The sequence below is a fragment of the Atractosteus spatula genome, chromosome 5 (assembly GCF_055471065.1).
Source record: "Atractosteus spatula isolate fAtrSpa1 chromosome 5, fAtrSpa1.hap1, whole genome shotgun sequence".
NCBI lineage: Eukaryota > Metazoa > Chordata > Actinopteri > Semionotiformes > Lepisosteidae > Atractosteus > Atractosteus spatula.
Genome location: NC_142710.1, coordinates 32,846,248 through 32,869,353, shown reverse-complemented (window position 1 = coordinate 32,869,353; position 23,106 = coordinate 32,846,248). Strand labels below are relative to the sequence as shown.

The 23,106-nt window shown below is 37.0% G+C and overlaps 1 protein-coding gene across 1 annotated transcript in view; it reads right to left on the bottom strand.

Moving 5' to 3' along the window:
* Positions 1 to 23,106, bottom strand: part of LOC148834983 (catenin alpha-3-like) — a 634,761-nt gene that overhangs the window by 485,729 nt on the left and 125,926 nt on the right. The window contains exon 7 of the mRNA XM_088915226.1: positions 8,797 to 9,000. Within this exon, the coding sequence (XP_088771352.1) occupies positions 8,797 to 9,000 (204 nt within the window). The remainder of the gene's footprint in view (positions 1 to 8,796; positions 9,001 to 23,106) is intronic.

Below are 23,106 nucleotides of genomic sequence, written 5' to 3'. Positions count from 1 at the left end.
TTGGTACTTTAAAGAAAAAATACACACCAGTATTCCATTTCTCCCTAAACATTTTAAGCATCGAAGTCTTTAACTAAAGAGTTACCGGAGTCAACAAGCATACTTTTAGAATTTGATTAAAAGGGAATATAATATTGAATCGCGTATATATTTTATGAAAGCAAGATTGCTCAGCTGGACAAAAGTACACAACCTACCTTTATCAGAAATATTTATGCATCAAAGCCTTTACCGAAGATATTACTAATAGTATTAATAATGAATGACTTTGGACAAGCTGTATACTCAAAGTATAATTTCTTTAGCACATTTGTACAAGCACTTGGAATCTGTCCAAGCCATACTTTGTCAGGCATTTTGTTTTACTTCAACGGGCATAAAAACTCCCTTGCTTTTAACAGGGCGTTTCATAATTTCTAACTACGAAAATGATTTAAAATGCGACACTTATCATTCAACTAGAGCTCAAAATATCACAAGGATCCTCAAGAGCACAGCAAAGACTGTATTAAAAGATACTTGTATGTATCAACGCTTTCTTTTCCGTATACCAGATATTATGGAACCACTTCAGGAGGGTGTCAGCCAGTCAGATTCCAGGAATCGGTACTTTAAAGGAAAAATACACACCGGTATTCCATTTCTCCCTAACGATTTTAAGCATCGAAGTATTTAACTAGCATGTGAAATAGCGTGTGAAAAAGTGGTAGTTTTAAGCTTTTCTGCTAATATAATATGGAATCGCGTATATAAAGAATTTAATAACGTTATGATTATATTCGTGTACTGCGACAGGGCTGTGTAGGGCTGTTTCGCCTCTGTCTTCATGCAATTCCCCCTGTAGCCTACTGGTCTACGTGCCCGCTTACCAACTCACGGGTTGTGTGTTCAAATCCAGCTGGTGCTGGACTTTTCTTTTAACAAACATTTCTTCGAAAAAATAGAATAGCGATATTATGGACAATCAATTGACTTTTATATTTCAAAATATCACAACATGATCGATTCTAAGTCATTTTTGATAACAATGAATAGTCACCTTCTTCCCTTCTGACAACGGTCCCTGCTTCTGCTTCCTGCTTCTATTGCGTGTGTGTGCAATAGAGTAAATTTTTATAGAGAAATGGAGGCTGGACAGTATGCGTTACAATATAAACATTTATATTGATTTAAATCGTGTTCTGATTTAAATCGCAAACGCGTGTTTAATTATATGTGTTTTTTAATCATAATCAGGCTAATGCAACATAAATTGATACAGTATCTTTGTCTTCTAAGTATCTTAATAAACTTTCAGCATAGCTTTCTACCCGTTAAGATTTATATTTCTTGGGATTTTGGGATCAGACGTGGAAGGATTAGATTGTAATTGTTTTTATTTGTCAAATACGTGATTGTATTTCTGAATGTTATGTTACACCTACAGTAGTTCACTGCTTTAAATACATCGAATTAAGAAAGTAATGTGTAGCACTTTAGATCTTTTTTTCTGAACCAGGGAAAATCTGATCATGTCTCTCTATAACAATAATAAAAAACTTTATTTTACATCACCTTTAAAAGTGGCATCTCAAAGCAATACAGTAGATCGAAAAACAGTTAAAAGGGACCAAAGTAAATACCAAATTTTATTAAATACGCAAACGCGTTTTTAATAAAATGGTTTTATTCATTCAGCAGAGAGTGAGAGGGACATCCAGCAGAGAGAGACACACACACCGGTTTCCACTGACAAAATTGTTTTTTTTCCAATTCCTCTTGTCTAACAGGAATGTTTTGTTTGTGGACAGACTGTTAGACTAGAGGAAAAGATCGCCTCCTTCTACGAAGCATTTCGTTGATCCGATCACGAATTCTTTTCCAGTCGCACGAAGTAAGGGTAAACTTACACCATACCGATGAGCTAATGCCAGGGAAAGACACCATTTCCTTTTTCTGATCACTCGCTTTCTGGATACACATCTCACCTGTCCTGTTCTTTGTTTTCCTGGTTTGCTGATTATGCCTGCTGCGGTCCACTCCTACCCTCACACCTAAAGAATACTATTTTACATTTCTTGGCGCAGTTCATTAACCCTTGTATGTGCTGTCCGCGCCCAAAATGCAATTTAAAAAAAGTCAAAAACCGCGCTCAAAATGCAATTTAGAGCTTTCTGGCAAGAGATGACACCCAAATCAATGTAACATGCCACAGTTTGTGCATGAACAGGGTTATACTGCCTATTCCCTTCGATACCCGATTAAAAAAAAATAAAAAATGTTTTGAATCCCCGGTGGAACCGGGCATCCATATGAATCAAGTAACAGGTTTATTCCATGCTGAAAAAAAGAAGAAAGAAAACACATTCCATAAGAATTGATTGAGCTCCGCTTTGTACCACGCAATGATCCCCCTGGAGTCTCTGCCCCGGGCTATTTGGGTTTTTAGACAGAGGGTAAAAAACTCTCTCTGGCTTGACCTCCCCCTCCATGGGTATTGTCTGTTTTTTTTTGTTAACAAGGCTCGCCAGCTAATGTGAATCGAAACCTGTCTATCTAGCTTTTAAAGCCGTGCGATGTGTAAACCACAATTCAAATAGAGAAAAAAGACCTGACTGACAAGCCGATACATACTCTTAGAGTTTGATTAATAGGGAATATAATACAAAAATATAGTACTAAAAAAGGTACTACCACTTTAATTTTACAAAAGGGGCACTTTAATGTTCTGTATGGCTAATACTAAAGCCAATACTGGCTCAATACCCTCAATGGGCTTTGACGTGCTAATGCGTTGGTTTAACAGTCCGGGTGTGGCAAGCTTCCAATGTCAACTCGACTCGATTGGAAGACAATGAACGTATTTTAGCCCTAAATGAATTAATAGCAAACATGGTTTACATAAAATACATTTTTCCAAGAAAGTTTATAATAATACAATCTATAGTTGAATTCTGAGCCTAAATATAAAGGAAAAGCATTTTCAGAGAGCAATCACGCTGTGTTTATGTAGAAAAAGCGATTAGGTTTATGAGCAATCTAATTACCTATTCGCCTAAAACGCTATATAAAATAAAGTTTATTTAGAGATGAATGATCAGTGTCGCAGTTTAATGCAGTTTAATGCAATTTAGAGCTTTTGGCAAGAGGAGACACCCAAATTATAATGTAACATGCCACTGTTTGTGCATGAACAAAGTTATACTGCAATTTTCCTCAGATACGCGATTAAAAAAAAAAAATTTTTTGAATCCCCGGCGGAACACACTCCATAAGAATCAGCGCTTTTATACAGTAGATCGCCTTTAAACACATATATTTAAACACGTGTTTACGATTTAAATCAAAACGCGATTCAAATCAATATAAATGTTTATTTTGTAACGCATAGGTGACTATTCATTGTTATTAAAAAGACTTAAATTCGATCATGTTGTGATATTTAGAAATATAAATTTGTTTGGTGCGAGTGAGGTTTTATTTAATCTCTGACCAAGGGAAACGTTTCATTTTTTTCAAAGAAATGTTTGTTAAAAAATAAAGTGATACTGTACAGTAGTTCCATGGGATTCAATCACAGACCATGTGACATGCGAGTCAGGAAACTAACACACAGCGCCACCAGATTTGATAACGCTATAAAAATGCTATAAAATAATGTGATTAGGCACAGAACAAGTTTACAGCACAGTACAATAATAAATGCTGACCATGACTTTAGAAGCATAAATTACCTTACACTCAATTTAAACACAAGCTGTCTTTAGCCCTCTAAGCTGGTTCATACAGAAATGTAGAGATCCAGGCTCAGAACACACAGCTTCATTAGCGAATACATATGCAGGACAACTAGAGAAGACGTTTTACAGAGGATGGATTTTTAGAAACATCCCATCAGTGACATCACTGAAGTCAACTCCTACTGTAGGTAACTGTCGTGTGGATAGTTTCACAAGAATCAGACAAAGGTTTAAGCATCGCTTGTTCTAGATAAAACTGCAAAAAAAAACAACAACCCATAATGTACTTTTTTGCGGCTCTGTTTGCCCAAATCATATATTCACAACGTGAAATTAGAAAATAATATTACGTAACCAAAATCCGCAATATGGAAACAGAACCTGTGTAATTGTTGACAGATGATGTTCTCGTAACATTTTTACAAGACGAACTACAACATTTACAGCATTTAACATTTAAAAAATGACTTGTATGTACTTGATATCTCTAATCAATCCATGGCGATATAGTTAAAGCAGTCCCCGCACAAAACGAAACTAAAACGCCCTGGGCATACCGTTTCGCGCTTCTTATCAGTTGCTCAAAAGTAATTTGACCGTATGAAATGCATAATATAAACCTAGAAACATATACAGTACGTGAGCAGTACTTACGTAGTATCGGTGTCAAGACATACCTCTCAAATACTGTAAATCAAGTTAAAAATATCTCAAGACCGATTCTGGTCATAATGAAACCATGTTTCGTGTATGTTTTCTTTAAAGTACCGAGACCAGCCATATACTGTATGTTTATGTTCCAAAATTAATATCGTTTATGGCCTTCACACGCGTTGCAGTATGCTCCTATTCTTTTTATGCTCAGGCACTAAGATTTCCCTTCAGTGGTAAAATTCCATATAAATATTCAATACTTAAACGGGCACAGTTAAGACATTAAATATACATATACATACTGTATACAGTACAGTTTGCATACGGTAATATGTTTATATTCCTAAATCAATCTCTTTTATGAGCATGTGTAAGGCATGGTGAATCGATTCTCAAAAATTACTGTACTTTGCATGATTGGAAAAAAATGCGTGATTGCGAAATGCTGTGGTGTTACTTTTACAAAGACGGTCAATGAAAAAAGAATGTGGACCAGGGCAATACTTTGAGTTTACAGCTTGTCCAAGGTCATTTATTATTAATACTATTAGTAATATCTTCGTTAAAGACTTTGATGACTACAGCTCAAACATGAGAGGTTGAGCTTTATTAGCTCCACCTTGCGGAAATTCCGGATACTATTATTTTGCTAGCGGTATTTACCGGTAACTTGCGGTATTTACCGGTAACTTGTGGTAGACTGCGTACAGCGTACCGGAAAATAATGCGGTATCGCCCGCGCATTTTGAATGGCTGCATCTGTACATTGTCGGATCAACGCGGAAAGGGACTTGAGGGACTGCTGTGTTTATGCCTTCACTGAAACCTGGCTGAATGCATGCGTCCCGGACACCGCCATCCAGCCAAAGGGGTTCACCGTTTACCGCATGGACAGAAACCACCAAGCAACCGGCAAACACAAAGGCGGAGGCGTTTGCTTCCTGGTCAACAGCAAGTGGTGCACCGACGTGAAGGTAATCTCTAAATCCTGCTCGCCGAATCTAGAACACCTGACCATAAAATGTCGACCCTTTTATTTGCCGAGGGACTTTTCCGCCACTATTATCACAACCGTTTACATTCAACCTCAAGCCTGCGTGGAAGCAGCACATAGCGAACTCCACGACATTATCAACAAGCACAAAAACTCCCACCCAGAAGCCGTCTCAATTGTAGTTGGCGACTTCAACCACTGCAATCTGAGGAAAGTACTGCAAAAATACATTCAGCATGTCACTGTACCGACAAGAGGAGGCAATATTTTGGATCACTGCTACACAACAATAAAAGGAGCATACAAAGCGCTTCCCAAACCGAGTTTCGGTAAGTCGGACCACATCGCTCTCCTGTTGCTTCCTGAGTACAAACAGAAGCTGAAGACCTCCCCCATTGCGAACAGGTCAGCGCATTGTTGGTCTGAGGAAGCGGAAAGCAAGTTAATAGACTGCTTTGATAGTACAGACTGGGACGCATTCAGAGCTCCCGACACAGATTTAAATGAGTATACGGACGCGGTCACCAGCTATATTAAATACTACACCGACATTTGTGTACCAGAAATGAAAATTAGGTCATTTCCCAATCAAAAACCGTGGTTCAACAACGACATTCGCAATAAAATAAAAGATATATCCATCGCGTTCAAATCGGGGGACAAAGAGCTGTACAAGAAATCACGGTATGCATTAGAGGAAGCCATAAAACGCGCCAAACGGAGCTACAGAGTGCGGCTTGAAACACAGTGCGCTGACACCCGGAGGCTGTGGCAGGGATTACAGTCAATCACAGGCTACAAGGGCTGCAGCCAGGAGATTGACACGAACAACGCATCCCTGCCTGATGAGCTGAACCACTTCTATGCCCGCTTTGATGCTCTGAACACGGGCAATGCTGAGAAGACCTCAAGTGTGCAGGGCGAGTTTGTCCTGAAACTCTCAGAGCAGGACGTGCAGAAGACTCTGAGCAGGGTGAAAATCCATAAGGCCTCAGGGCCTGATGGGATACAACCTCGAGTCCTAAGGACATGTGCAGCCCAGCTGACCACAGTGCTTACGGACATCTTTAACTCCTCCCTGTCACAGTCCATGGTCCCCACCTGCTTTAAAAAAAACACTATTGTTCCAACCCCCAAAAAGACAAAAGTGACATGCCTGAATGATTACCGCCCAGTAGCATTAACATCTGTGGTGATGAAATGCCTGGAGAAACTGGTGTTGTCACACATCAACTCCTCCATCACAGAGTCCCTGGACCCCTTGCAGTTCGCCTACCAGAACAACAGATCAGTGGATGATGCTGTCTCCCTGGCTCTGCATACAGCCTTGGAACATCTGGACACTAAGAACTCATATGTGAGAATGCTGTTTGTGGACTACAGTTCAGCATTCAATTCCATCATACCCAGTCAACTGGTGACAAAGCTCAGGGGATTAGGTCTGTGCAACTCTGTCTGCAACTGGCTGCTGGACTTTCTTATCGAGAGACGACAGGTGGTACGGATAGGCAATAAAACATCAACACCACTCACCCTGAGCACTGGAACCCCACAAGGCTGCTGTCTGAGTCCAAGGTTGTACTCCCTATTTACTCACGACTGCACAGCAAGACACAGCAACAACCGCATCATTAAGTTTGCTGGTGACACCACTATAATAGGACTGATCAGTGATGATGACAAGTCCACTTACATGGATGAAGTTGTACAGCTGCTTAGATGGTGTCATAGCAATAACCTGGACTTGAACATAAAGAAAACGAAAGAGCTAATAGTGGACTTTCGGAGACACAGGCCATACACTCACAGCCCACTCAGTATTGATGGAATGGAAGTGGAAACAGTCACCAGCTTAAGGTTTTTGGGAATTCACATCTCTAAAGATCTAACCTGGACTGTGAAAACTGACTCTATCATGAAGAAGGCTCAGCAGCGCCTTTATTTCTTGAGGTGCCTCAAGCGATGGGAGATGCCATCGAGAGCGTCCTCACCAACGGGATCACCGTGTGGTATGGCAACACCTCTTTGCGAGAAAGAAAGGCACTGCAGAGAATGGTCAATATGGCCCAGAAGATCATCGGCTGCGGTCTCACCGAGATTAAACAGCTCTATGAGGACCGCTGCCGGGATAGAATTCTGGCCATCACAGAGGACAGTCACCACCCCGGGCATGAGCTCTTCACCCCACTGCCCTCAGGCAAGAGATATAAGAACATACGGACACTTACCACTAGATTCTTCAATAGCTTCTATCCACAAGCAGTGAGACTGGCGAACACATTTAGCCATCCCCCTCGGACCACACCTACACCATCACCATCTACCTCTTTATGATTTCTTATCTATTGCACATCTCCAGTCATTGTTTACACGTCTGTATTGTTTACATTCAAACTGTCTACATGTTTACTTGCACATTGTCTATTGTTTGTTTGTACATTGTCTTGATGCACTGTTTGCACTTTGTCTTGTTTTTTACACTTGTTTTACAATATGACATATGGCAATAAAGTTCAAGTTCAGTTCAGACTGTACAATGCATCCACCTTGCATCTGGGCAGAGGCAACATTGACAGTGACCTGTTTCTGGACTAAACACATCTACACATCTACTGCTACATCTGCTCTCTTTCTTTTCACGTTCACAACCGTTTTTGTGCAATATATGCCAGGGACCCGTGCAATACATTTATATTTATATCTATTTATATCTATATTACATCTATATTTATATTCATATGTGTTATACGATTATTCTGCATACTGTTCTGTTCTAGTTTGTTCTTTGTGTGTCCGGACTGTAAGTAACTCTTTTAGTGCACCCCTCAGTGTACTGATTGTATTGTATGTATTGTACTATTATTATTATTGTATCATTCGTCACACTGTGGCTGCGTTGTCTGTGTAAAGCTGCTGTTGCACTGCAATTTCCCTCACGGGATCAATAAAGTATCTATCTATCTATGAAGAACACTGACTGTTACAGTGTTCAATCTAATTGCTGGGGGAAAAAATCTCCTTTAACATAAGAATCCCACTGGTACAAATTGAGAGCAACCTTAATAGAACAGACAAGACAAAAAACAGTTTTTCCATTGCTTTGAGAACTCAATCCGATACTCAAATTTCTAGCAGAACAATACAAGACCAGACAGTGCTATATTAATGTTATAGGATCAGCTCCACGAAGTGTGGAACAAGAGAGCCATGACTAGCTAAACTGACCAGCCAAGCAGCTGACTGAAGCAACATAGGAAGAGTGGTGAAAAGTCCCAAGTGAGAATTGATATCAATGTTCAAAAGTGTTGCATCTCATTTGTCATTAAATAGATTAGATTACTGAAAATAATTACTTTTGGTTACCTGTACAACACATAATGTAAGTAAAATTAAAACTAGCACAGCATCTCTCAAAATGGTGACACTTACGTTACCAATGTACTCTGAGAGGAGTTCCTGAAGAGCCTGTCGCACCCCATTGCACTCCGTGATAATTCGTTCACGGTGAATATCACGTGTGCAGGAGGAGTCAGCCAGCAGAGCAGCTCCGCTGATAATGGCTTCCAGTCGCTTTTCAAGAGCGGGTCTGATATTATCCTCATTTACAGTTAAGGGGTCAATCACAATCACACTCTGCAAAACAAACAGGGAAAGAAGGTTTTCAGTGGTTCAGAATGGAGATAAACTAGAACTGCATGCATTAACTACTTAGAAAATAATTAAGTGCTAACACCTTTATTCCAGATGGTTTTTGATTCCTGTAATAGCACATTCAGTATCATTCAAGGAAAGGAAAATAAAGGAATGGAAATGTATCTATGCTTTTACAAAGTAATACTAGATTGCTTTTATAAAATCATATAAGCAGTAGCAGAAGTCTTTGCGGAAGTTTGTCTTTTTTTCTTCTCACATACCTGTAAGCTAAATTAATGAACAAGTAAAGATTTATTCCATGCTGAAAAGAGAAGAAAAACAACATTTCAGATGTGGAGCCTTCTTCGGGTGTGTGTGATAAGGATGTCAGTATCCTGTTAGCCATGTCTGTAAACCAGTTGAAGAGAAAATAAGGGAGTGCTTTTTACCTTAAAGAAACTAATATTTATGAAAGGTCGACAAGGTCACATTGGGTTAGTAGCTTAGCAACTGACAAAGAATTAAAATTGGTTATAGATTTACAGCAAAAAGGATTCTTACTTCTCAATGTTAAGTGTCTGTCACCTGTGTATATTGAAAACCACTTTCTTTTCAGAGAGCTCTTTTCTTTTCACCTTTATTTTGAGAGATGAGAAATCTTCTTTTGACATTTAAATAACCCCTTTCTTTTTGGCTATCTTTTCACAGTTACACTCTGGTTATTTCTTCACAATGGCCACCCAATGCCACTAACCACTGTGAGTCCCTTTATATATCAAACAATCTAAACTAAACTCATGTGAGAATGTGACTCTCAGTCCTTCACAATTAACTAATAAAGCAATGAATATGCCACAGGTGAACCTACTGTCTATACAAACAATAGAGGCCTTGATGACCTCTAGTGGCAGATCAGCTGAAACTACTACTCTAATAATTGCTGTCATGCCTCATCATGGAACAACAGGGATGGGGTAGCTTGGTTTCATATGGAATAGCATTCGCTTTACACATTATAGTTGCCTTAATTGCTTATAGTTGTGCAATGTGCTTGTACAGAGCTTACATTTTTGCCTGAAAAGGCTACAAAACTCCTCAAATCAATAAAACTCTCCTGGAAAGCATGTTAATTAATAACATCTAAAGGTATAAAATGTGTTGTGATATCAGGGCAAGCATTCACCTAGCATATTAAGCTTATAAAAGAAATCTTCATAGGAAAATCTCAGATATACTGTACATTGTGGTACTTATTGTAGAACTACAGCTTCACTAAAATTCACACTAGTCACTAGTTCCATCCATCCATTTTCTAACCATTAAATTCAATAGTGGGTCACATCCAAGAAATAGTGGGTCACATCCAAGAAAGCAATGGGCACAAGGCCGAATACATCCTGAGCAGGATGCCAGTCTATTTCAAACAGTGCAAGTGTGTGTTTGGTTTGGTGTTTGGGCACACACACTCACACCAAGGCTTGTTTTCCCAGAAGTCAATTGACCTGCCAGTATGTCTTTGGAACAAAGCAGATGGAAGAAACACACACACACACAGGAAGAACATACAAACTGCATGCAGATAAACCCCAGGAGTTGAACCCAGGGCCCAAGCTTTGCAAAGCAGCTCTGCTACCACTGTGTCACCATGTCACCCACTACCCAGAGTTGTTCCATAAAATTCCTCTATTAGAAATGAATGTGGTGTCTACCGGAGACCCTTAAGTTAGGTCTTTTCAGTTACAATATATTCTTGCAAAAGAATTGTTTGTTGTGAATATTAATTTAACATAACACAGCACACCAAAGGCAAGCAGATAGCCACAGTTCGCACATCTGATTGATGACAATGCTGATGAAAAACAACATTCTTAAAAGCTTAAAATGTATCAGCTGGAAAAGGATTTACTTTTTCACATTGCGTTGTTCCTTTTCATCAACAAATTATACATTTCATATAAACTAAACTATAGCAAAATAATAACTTTCCTGCATAAAGGATGTAATAATGGATTCTATAGTTTCATAGATCAAAATTGCTTTCACCTGTTAAACATTAAGGATATCCCATTAATACACCAGTAAAGCAAACCATTATACAACTGAATTTATGTTTTTTAATATTTATTATATTATTTTTCGTTCACATAAAATTATGATTTATCAGGAACAGTCTACAATCAAGCACACTTGATTCAAGCTTGATTCAATCAAGCACAAGCAACCTTCTTGATCTGATTAATAAACTAGTGTTCTTAATAAACTAGGTACACATCTGTTGTGAATGGCTAGTGTATGAGAGCTCCAAGCTCTCCTCTACTCTTAAAACAAACTTCAATGGCAAGCTTTTCTGTTTTAGAAGAGGCAAAACCACAATATCAGATAAAAGTCAAACATTTTTACAGCATGGTCACTGATCACCTTCCCAGGCTGTTTCTATATAATCAAGTGTCTTGCCCATCAAAGTAATATTTGATGGGATTACAATATTAATACTTGTAATCAATGTTTAAATAAGTATTAAGGTGTTTCCTATTAGCTCTATTTTTTCAGTTAGTATATCCATAGGACCTACTAGCTATAGCATATACAGTAGGCGTTTACAATATTTCAGCCTAACAGGCTTTTATGTTACCTTCTCTATGCAGCTAAATCAAAAACAAATCATACTGACCTAAATCAGTCAAAAACAGATATTCCAGAAGTTTAAACATCATTCTTTTGAATGAGTCCAAAAACTAAATCAGGATTTAGAAGGTTTTCTTTTCCAATATTGTTGATGGTACAATGGACATGGTGTACAAATTTGACACTTGAAGAAGGCTCCACAGCCGAAACGTTGTTTTCTTTCTTCTCTTTTCAGCATGGAATAAACCTATTACTTGTTCCATGGTGTACAAATGTCTCACATGGGCTCTGCATTTTTTTTTTCGTTTAAACTGTGAAAGCTGTAGTTCAGTCAAAAAAGTCAAAACGTTTCTACTCAGGGGATGTACCATAACTCTGCTGTCAAGGAAAACTTTCCTCAAATTTTAGAAAAGCTGAAACGTTTTCTACAGTCCTCAAAAGTGCACATTAAAGCTAAGCACATCAAAACCTGTTGGGTAAGAGTTAAAATGAATTAAATAATTGAGGATTCACCCATTTGTGAGCATTTAATACTTAAATAATGACAGTATACTAATAAATGTGCTGAAATAAAATATTTTTTTATCTCACAAAAAAACTGCCCCTGCATCCAACCTGAGGTGGAACTCCCCATAAAAATTGCATCCTTGAAAATGATAAAATTAAGATGTCAAAAAATTGGAAAATTGTGAGAACAGAAGACTCAGCTAAAAAATGTTTTGGATATACCCATTGTGTTCCAAAAGGTTGCCCACAAAAATTAACAGACAAAAACAGATCTCAAGGATGCCACAAATGCAATGCTCAGTTCACCATCATTTGGGTTTAACCCTTTGACCTACAGGGAATTTGAAGCAAGTTCTTCTCTTTCCTGTCCTTCCCAAACAGACTGTGACTGAGGGGTTTATATCCCCTGTTCCCCCCATGTGGAAGATACCACAAAGTTTTATATAGCGAAGTTATCGTACTACAACAACAAACTGATAATTTTTCCTCTGAGCAATGGAAATGCTTAACAGCCACTGTAAATAAAAAATGTAAATACTTTAACACTGTAAATTTTAAAAGTCAAACAATGGGCAGTGTAGGAATATTCTGTACAGTATGTGCAGCTATGCACCTATCTTCATTACCTACATATGAGAATAGTAGGTCTGGTACTGTACCTCTCTCTTCTTTGACATCAGTTGGCTTGGGCTTGCACATACTGTATACACACACTCGGTGTAAATCAATTCTTCAAACACAGCATTAAATAATAATGAGTTCAACCATTAAACTTAGCATTGCAGGTCTGCCTACTTTTTTAGATTTGTTAGATTCTCCACTCTCCAGCTAGCTGGACTATATATCTCTGACTGATTCTAGACCACCAGCCGCGGGCAACAATGAGGAGAAATTGTAAATCTAGATGTGGGGGATCTCACTGCTGCATCCCCTACTCTATAAACAGAAGTTAATGAGATCTGCTCCCAACAGAGCATTTACTGCATCTGTTTATTTGCAGGCTTTTCACAAGAGGAGAGTACAAATCATTAGGCAATATGATTTTCTGAATATCTGAGGGAATGGAACTTATTTTAAAAGGTTAAGTGCTCTCTAATCTCTGCCTTGGCTTCTCCATACATCTCTCATTCTGTTACAACTATGCCCCTACTCCCAGGTGGCTGTTCAGAAACAACCTGGCAATTCAGAACAAAAACTGGCAATTCAGAACAAAAACTGAACACAATTATTTTGGAATGAAAAAATGAGGGAGGTCTGATGAGCCATTATTAGCACAGCTCTGCTTTTGCTTTATGCAAATGGTGCATAAAATAAATAAAAATGGACATACAGTAAAAAAAGAAAAGGTAAGTAGAGTATAACTCATTAATAATGAAGTTAAAAGGAGATTTGGTAATCCAAAAAACAGTACAAAATGTTCTGTATCAAATTTGAAAAGATTGTGCTTTGTGTGTTGGTGCAATCTGATGAAAATATAATAAGACAAAGGCAAACAAGAATTTTATTACTAAAAAAAATAAAGAAAAACAATAGTACTGACTGGAAAGCTCAACACCAAATTCCACTTAAAGATCAAACACTGTGGTACACTGCATATATGACGAACATCCACCCTCTATTATAACCTGTTTTATAACATCCACCATGTATTATAACATGCACCCTATGTTATTAAACCCTCAAATAAGTACAGTATGTGAAATAAAATATTATATTTTATATCCAAATTTTATAAAATTCTATTTAAAGTTGTTTCACTTTTTCTCTAAAAATACCATTTTCCAGTTGCCTTATGCTCTGCATTTTTAAATTCTGCTCTTGAGAAGACATTTACATTTAATATGAAAGAATATGTTGCAATTTTGAACATGGTTGACCTAGTCTTGGGTAACAACAGACTTGCTTTTTCTTGCACTTAAGTTTAGGTGATCAACTGCACTCAGTGTGGTTCAAAATTGAAGAGTAAAATTAGTTCCAAATTGGTAAACTAGCAAAATTGAATTCTCACTATTCAACGGATAAAAACAAATCTAAAGATAAATCAGATATTTATCATTTTAGAAAACTGGCTCAAATAAGTACTCCAATAGCCAAGCAAGCTCTACCATATGTACAGTAAATCAACAGTACTAGATCTAAATATTGATTTAGAAAAAAGAGAATACGACAAATATTAAAAGGCTGGGTGACTTTTATATTGTACATCCAAAGTACTGAACTAAAAGCAGATCAACATGCTGGGAAACGTATGTATTTGCTTTATACATAAAGAACAAACTAAACTTTTATTTTGCTGGATCCTTTTTCACTGTTATTTTACAAATAAAAAGTGGGTATCCAGAAGACAAAGTGACATTCCCATTGAGAATTCTAGAAATAGTCCATTAATGTTTCACATATTGTAATCTCAAATCAGGCTAGTTTTCCACGAATATGGACCTTGAACCACCAGAACAAGTGCTTGTTTTTCTCTCCAACTTTGTCACTCATTTAACTCACTAGATCCCTATGAACATTTTCTGGCAGTACAACATCTAACACACAATGTTAAATATTATTTTACCATACCTTCACTCATTAGCTTCCAGTTTTTGATATTTCAGTAATAATAAGCATCGCAGCATCAGAAAGGGAATTGCAAAAAGGAGTTAATATGATCATGCTTTTTTCACAAACAATAGTGATTAATTGTATTTAAGTCATATACAGTTTCTCCTGATCTGCCTGTCTGGCATTGGAAAAAGTGGAAAAACACTTTGTTCATTTTTTTCTACAATATTTGCAAATCAGTTATGCCTGGAGTAGGGAACAATTAAGAGGAAAGAAAATTAGCTGAAATAACTAAGTCATAAGGGGTGATGGAATGCTGACATGTTCATTTTAAATTCTGACAGGGTACAATTAAGAACTTGATTAGCTGGGAAAAAGAGAGAAACATTATCCATAGCATTTTTCTATTACCTATGTTCTCTAGAAATCAATATGCTGCTCAGTTAATACACAAAGATGATACGATATTTATTGAAGTTTATTCTTATGTATTCAGACGAAAGGACACAATACAGAAATAAATGTGTGGCAGTTTCTGATTTGCATAATAATTCGCCTTTGTATTCCATGATTTACTTTCTGTAAAATAAAATGCATGTAGAAAACTTTTCCATTACAGACACAGGTAATAGTCTCAGAGCATTTTCATTTAGTCTGCCTGTAGACTTCACAAATATGTTAGGGAGTGCTGGAAAAAATTACATACATTTACATTTTTAAATTTTTCAGAGTGTCTGTTGCTTTACCCTACCTGCCTCAGTGATGGAGGTTTCCTTTTAGTAGATTAAACATATTTCAGTGTAGTGTAGTCCCTGGCAGTGTAAATTTAACATTAAATAAAAACAACAAATATACTCATTCATCAATACTGTAGTATCCTTACATATTAAATAGAGAAAGTCTATTAGTTTTTGGTCAATCTTTAGTATTTTGGTAATGAATTTGTATTTGGTACATGAAATCTGTGTATGAATGTAATGTGGAAGATTTGAAAGAAAGGTTGATCCATGTTATTCTTCTGTTGTATGAATCTGATCTCTGGTCACATTAGTGAAGGAAGATACTAACTAAAATATTTCCATGTGTTCACCGAACATCATTTAAGCACTCCAGGTTACTTAAGGTACTCGTGTCTATTTTAACATGTATCTATATTCTTAAAACTCCTTTGGAAATACCGGCTTTATAAAATATTGCTTTTAGACAATGTATTCGTTTAGATCAATGTATAGATCATGTTAAGCTGCTAAAAAAAGACATTACTGTGTAACATGTAATGAGTTTTTTTTTAAATGTATGAAATACTATGCTAATCCAGCTTTATTGTATGTGTACTGTGAATGGAAATGTGAATATCTGATCAGATCCAATCTTGAAAAACCAATAGAGAGTTTTGCATTTGCATTGAAATTCTGGTTCAATACTGAGGCCATATGTCTTGTCTATATCTGAGGATGTGGGTAATTATAAACTTTAACAGCAGTGTCCCCAGGTGAATCATTACAAATTTAATATGCCTGTGCATGGCTTTCCCCTCTGACAAACAGATGACAGCTATTGTTACAGAAAATAATGTCCCTGCTTTTTATAGATGATGGAGTTAACTATTAATAAAAAAGACTGCTATCTCTACCTAAAGACTGTTTAGATAGAAAAAAAGGAATAAATAAATGAATAGCCTACAAACCACACATCTTTGAAATTAAATAAATGTTTTAATTTTTACAACTCTAGCCACAGAAAACTATACCAAATATTGTGACAGGCTTACTTGTACCTACCAATAGTGGGGGAATAAAAAGTAGGGCAGTTGAACATGCCACGACCTCAGCTAATACCCAGGAGACCAAGAAGTCACCAGTCTAGTTCAGATACAGGAAAGCTTTGCAGCTACAAAGCAACCTTGATGCTAATTGGAATCCTGACTGACATCTATTGTTGTGAGATGAAAATTGGAATTTGCCAGTTTAATTACATTTTTTAGCAAGAATCCAAGTTTCCCGTGGTTACGCCATACTGTACAAAATAAATAAAAGCTACCTTCTGATATTAACAAAAGTTGCGTGTTTGTTGTCTTCTTTGATGATTGCATGAAGCATGATGATTCTCTTTTAGCGGGTGACATGGTGGTGCAATGGTTAGCATTACTGCTATTCAGCACTTGGGGCCCGGGTTCAATTCCTGGGGAGCTATTAGATCTATGTCCATTTTGCTTGGTATTTTATTGAAACAATCTGTGTGTGTTACCATTCTCAAGGGTACAACTGTGTGGAGTTTGTGTATTCCACCTGTGTTTATGTGGGTTTCCTCTTTAACAACAATTAAAGAGGGTTCTCCTACTGTCCAAAGGCATGCTACTAGGTTAATTAGCTTCTGGGAAAAATTGTCCCTGGTGTGAATGTTTGCATCTGCCTGTGCCTCATGATGGATTGGTATCCCGTTTAGAGTGTATCATGCCTTGCGCCCACTGCTTGGGATGCTCCAGCTCCCCAGCAACCCTGTATTACATAAAGCTGATAGAAAATTGATGGATGGGTTCTCTTTTTAGTGCTTTGAATATTATTTTCATTAACTATGTGGCTCAACCAGTAATGGTGTCTCTTCATAGGACAGGGTTTGCCCTGTAACCCAGACATCAGTGATAGGGACCAGTATTTCCCAGGGTTGGATAGGATTGAGTTGCCCAATGTATTCTTAGCTTGCCACAAAACATCACCCTCTGTAGCATGCCTAGAGCCTTAGAGCTACAGTGTTAAGTGACAGCTGTACTGTATGTGTCCTCATTTTACTGGCTAATTCCTTTTGCGGTCACTGTAAACTTAAGAAGTCAAAGGGTTAAAGAATGTTTTTTTAACTTCACAAAATGTTAATATTCGTCAGCAAACTTTCAGAAACAACTCTCAAACAAAAGAATATTCCAGTTTTTCTAAAAAAAAACAGTAACGATTGCCTAGGAAAAACGTACAGTAGTGTGAAAAACAATAAAAGCTGGAACGATTTCTGAAGTACCCAAAGAATGTTCTCCAAAGTGTTCTGAGCAAATCACTTGCATTTCAAAACTACAAAAATAGGTACTGAAAGAATGTTTTCTGAAAATGCTTGTCTTCCAAGAGTTACAAGGTTGTAATTGCCAACTAGAGAAATAAAAAGAAAAATAATTGGTGCTTTCACATTAAAAAGGTCATTGCAGAAGCTATCTGTACAGTTATGCTTAGCGTGGCAAGTCAGCATGGAAGCAACAGACATAAAAATGGAACTTAAATCACAAGATACAAAAAGCAGAGTAGTACAAAGGTGTTTGCATGGCAAAGTGTCTGATAGCTGGAAGTTTTAATAACCTTTCTATTCTTCGTGAGAAGTTTACTCATTCTGGTAAAATATAAGTCTAAGTTGAAAAAATTATTTGAAAAAAGATCTATAAAAAAGCTTATTTCAGTTTTCATACAAAGATACTAATCTGTTAAAAACATAATCAGAAATATGCCAAAAATAAAACTCAGAACTACAAATCACAACTTCCCTTTTTGTGCATATTTTATTTCCAATCAACTTTTTGCATGAACTGAACTCCAGAGTATTTATATCTCCAATCAGTATTGGAACTGGATAATTTTTATTTTCTGTGATTAAACTCACTTGAACCTGGCTTATTTTGTTTATTACTTTTTTATGAAGGTAAGACTTTAAAGTCATTTCCCTGGGGCAATTAAGCTCAGGTTCATGTCTAGTTCATTTTACTGCAACTTTTAGAATGTTCTACCACAAGTGCTCAGTTGAAACGTGCTGACAAATGTAACACATTCCACTCACCCTCACATACCCACGCGCACCAGTTTTCACAAATACTCACACCGTAAGTATCCTATCACTTTTATCTGCTATCACTATTTTAGTTCCTCGTTTTCCCCTCTTCTTTGCTCACTATTGTAGTTTGTCACTCGGAGCTCCCGTTGTGCTCATTGTCTTTCTCGTCTTCTCTGGTTTTGGATTGTTTACTGATTTTTGCCTGTTACTTGGTTTTGGCTCTCGCTTTTCAGATTGGATTTGTTGTCTTGGTTCTACTGCCCTCTAACTTTTTTTTTTACTTATTGCTCGTCTTCTGGATTTTTAGATACTAGCTTAGCGTTTTGGACTTCTGGCAGCAGAAGGCTGTGATCAGTATCTGTCTCTGCACAGCGAAAGCCTGCTTCATCATCTTTGCATGTTTCTGGCCATCAAGCTCGCCCCTGGAAGAGTGGAGGCATTGGCTGTTGGCTGCCGAACATCCTTTTACTATCCTCACTGACTACAAAAACCTGGTCTGGTATGTCTCCTTTCCTGTGCTCACTCGGATACCAACCCTCACTTTTTCCTGACACCATTCTGGACACTGGTGTCCCCTCCATACAGAACTGTCTTTCCCTTCCCCAAAGACTACGGAAAGCCGCTAGGACCTCTCTTTTAAGATCCTCACAGACATCGTCGACCTTTCCCCGGTTTAAGACGAGGTCAATATGTCTGTCTTTCCAATAAGAACATTCCTCTCCATCAACCCTCCTGTAAACTGGGCCCTCACTTCATTGGACCTTTCAGAATACTTTCCCGGATTTTACCTGTTTCTTATCGCCCCTTCCTCCCTCCCTCAATTCATCCCACTTTCCATGTTTCCCTCCTAAAGGCTTACCATAGGTCCCTCCTGCAAAGACCACAACCACACCCACCTCCTCCCCATCTTACTGATGGCTCTCCTATCTGCACTGTGAACAAAATCTTAGACCTTCGATGGCACAGAGGCTCCCGGCAATTCCTAATTGACTGGGATGGGTACGGTTCTGAAGAGTGCTCCTGGGTTCCAGAGGCTGATATCCTGGACCGGAATCTGATCGAGGATTTTCTTCGCACCCATCCCGATCCATCTGCTGGGGTGTCAGGAGCCGCCCCTGGGGGGGAGGTACTGTAACGCATTCCACATGTGCTCATATTCCCACATGCATGCATTCCACTCACTCTCACATACCCACGCGCACCAGCTTTCACAAACCCTCACATTGTAAGTGATTATCCCAACATTTTTATCTGCTATCACTATTTTAGTTCCTCGTTTTCCCTTTTTCTTTTCTCACTATTGTAGTTTGTCTCCCTGAGCTCCCGTAGTGCGCATTGCCTTTCTTCTCTTCTCTGATTTAGGATTGTTTACTGACTTTTGCCTATTTCTTGGTTTTCGTTCTCGCCTTTCGGATTGGATTTGTTGTCTTGGTTCTACTGCCCTTGTGTATGTGGCTTCCCTTTTGTTAGCCCTGCACAGGGTTTATTTTCTCCCTTTTTGGGACAACAAATTATAGAAAAACAAAAAATAATAGGATAAACACAACATATATCAAGTATTTTACAGTCTTTTCCAGTAGTTTTTACTAAAAAAGGAAAACAGTAAGTAAATAACTATAATAATAAAATAACAAAATGTACAGTATTATTATAATATCAATAATAACATTTTATGAACTTTATTTTTAACATTTTATTAGCTCCTCCCTAATTTATTTTATCCATTTTGCTGGGGATTTTATTGGAACAATTTGTGTGTGGTATCTTGCTCAAGGGTACAACAACTGTGTTCTGCAATTTCCCTCACAGGATCAATAAAGTATATATCTATTTAAACCCAGAACTTTCAAGGTTGTCCAGAACCTCTAACCACTGCTGCCTGTCATTGAGCTCTACTGGAACTCACTTTCTTGGTCTCCAAACCAAAACAATCATAAAATTCTTAAATAAAATTAAACTAAAATAGGTAAGCATAAATCCAACCCTCTGAAAATACAAGAGCCTATATTTTGCTTTGTTTAAGATGACAGAAAATGGAAAGGACCTAAATAAGGACTTAAATATTCCAAATACTGGATTCAGCTTTAAAGCTTCAGGTGAAGAGTTTTGTATTTATTACTGTTTTAGCCATTCTCTAGCAAAGCATGTCCTGACAAATATTAAATGTACTAAGCTTGTATACATTACTAATATTCTATGTTCATGAATACAAAAATGCAATGAATAAATACAAACTGTTGACAAAGATTATTTAAACATAGGCTGGTAAATTAAACCATTAATTAAATAAATGTTCTCCATTGTACAGATTATTGTAAATTACATTGTTTTAATTAATGTACATAAATATATTATATTCTACATTACACTTAAAGCTATAACAGTCTGGAGTATCAGATTTGCAAACACAATCACTAAACAGTAAAGTGAAAGAATAACATTTACCCAGTGCCATTCATATGCACCATGAATCAATGACACCTAAAAGGAGCTGGACCTCTAGGCTAACTAAGATCATATCTATCAAATCTGGTGATCACAATCAAGCATGGCACATGGGCAGAGGGCCAGTTGAGTGAAACAGGCATTAGTAATTAATTCACCTTATCAAAGACTATACTATAGGGAATGTTGAGAACTAAGGATGAAGCTAGAGGTGTCATGTATAAAAGTTAGTGAAGCATTTCAATTACAAATTAATATAGTCAAGTGTGCCGTCTGTATGTCTATCAATCAAAGGTCAAATATGCATAAAGTAAAAACTAATTACTTGTATATTCAGCAGAAGCATCAAATTTGATTTTTTTTTCTTTGCTACTCTTTGGAATCTGCTATTATTTTAATATAAAGGAAAACACAATGGCAACCCAAGTTCATCTAATTTCTTTATACTCTACCTAACAAGAAAATAACATGATTTGTGTGTTCTGTTCAACCATGCGATATGTCAGTAACTGAACAACTCCCTTAAAACCATCATCAAACTGTAAAATAAAATAACTTACAGTGTAATTAAACCAAAATTCAATTACTCATTTAGGTCTAGAAATAGTTAAAAGGTATTATTACAGAGAGTGTATAAAACTACAAAATGTAAAGGCAACCTGATAAAAATGAACTGCCCCCCAAAAAAGCAGTATGTTTTTTCTAAACAGATCCATGACATAAGGCTTTTACAGCTTTCACACAGCTACAGTTAAATAGCTTTGCTTACTGAAAGATAGAAATGTAGGTTTTTCACATCAAAATATAATGAAATGCTCATGAAATAAGAAATATTCAGAGATATAGTCACTGCACAGGTAGAGTACCCATGGTGTGAAGGTTCTTCCTTGTTTACGGCAAATTGTGTATAATGGAGGTAAGGTAACAATTGCCTGCAGCCTATCTGCAGATTGCCAGCAGGGTATTACAACAGAGCCAGAAGCTGCATAGCAACAAAGGCACAACCAAAAAATGAGAAATGCACAATGAAAAGGAACAGAGAAAGGAGAGTACAACACTGTTATTCTGCAGCACTCATTACTATACAAAATATGCCTCAGCCTTTTGGAAGCAGTTAGAACACACAAAAGTAACATTTAGTTTGTATCTTTAAAATGCAAAAATGAGTCAAATAAAGGGCAGTTCTGCATTTTATTTTAATAATATTTTTTTGTTTTTAATTAATGATTAAAAATATTTTTAAATTAACAGCCCTCCCCCCCACACACACACGCACACACACACTATCACCAACAGGTAAGTTTAAGATTTTAAGCCTTCTCTCTGAATTTTCTGTTCATGTATAAACATTTCAAGAATTAGTTCCAATCATATTTTTATTAATTCAACATATAAGTTAAGTGATAAGAAATTCTGATTTACAATTAATAACTGGATTATCAATAATATTTTGCCAATTCTTTGTATGGTTATTGAATACACAAGATTTCTTAATTGTCTGTGCCAATATAAGGAGCATCAGATGAAACAACACTATTTAAGTTTTTATGCTTTAAGAAAAATAAATTATATCGATTTTGAATATAGTATTGTTTATACCTTATCATTATGTTATGTAATATACTAAATGTTTCTAGTGTCAGTGTATATTAAATAAATGTTTTTGCTATAATTTTGATTAACTGAACATTTATGAGTGTCACACACTCAAGTGACATTGTTGCATGAGCACTAAATCATCTCATTAGTGAGAGTGTCAAGTGGGCAGAGGTGATGAGAAAATTTAACATGCTGAATGTTAAGCCTTGAGAAAATCAAAAATTAAAAGAAAGAAAGAGCCCCTTTGCAAGAACACAATGCCTTCAAGCTTTTGGTTTGATAGATGCTGGTCACAAAGTCACCTCAAGTGAAAATGACCCAAATCCTCTTCAGTAACGAATCAAGGTTCAGTCACCCTGTTGAATGATAGTGAGTGTAATGTAGGTATTCAGAAATATTAACGACACACTAATGGCTGTGTACAACATACTAGTTGATGGGAGGGTGTACTGTAAGTGTAATGTTCTCGACAAGAATGTCTAGCTGCTACATAACTTTACTAGTAGTGGTTGATGGCAACCTGAAAGTACAAACCTGGTCCAATGCAGCAAAGTTTGTAGCTCACCATTAAATAAC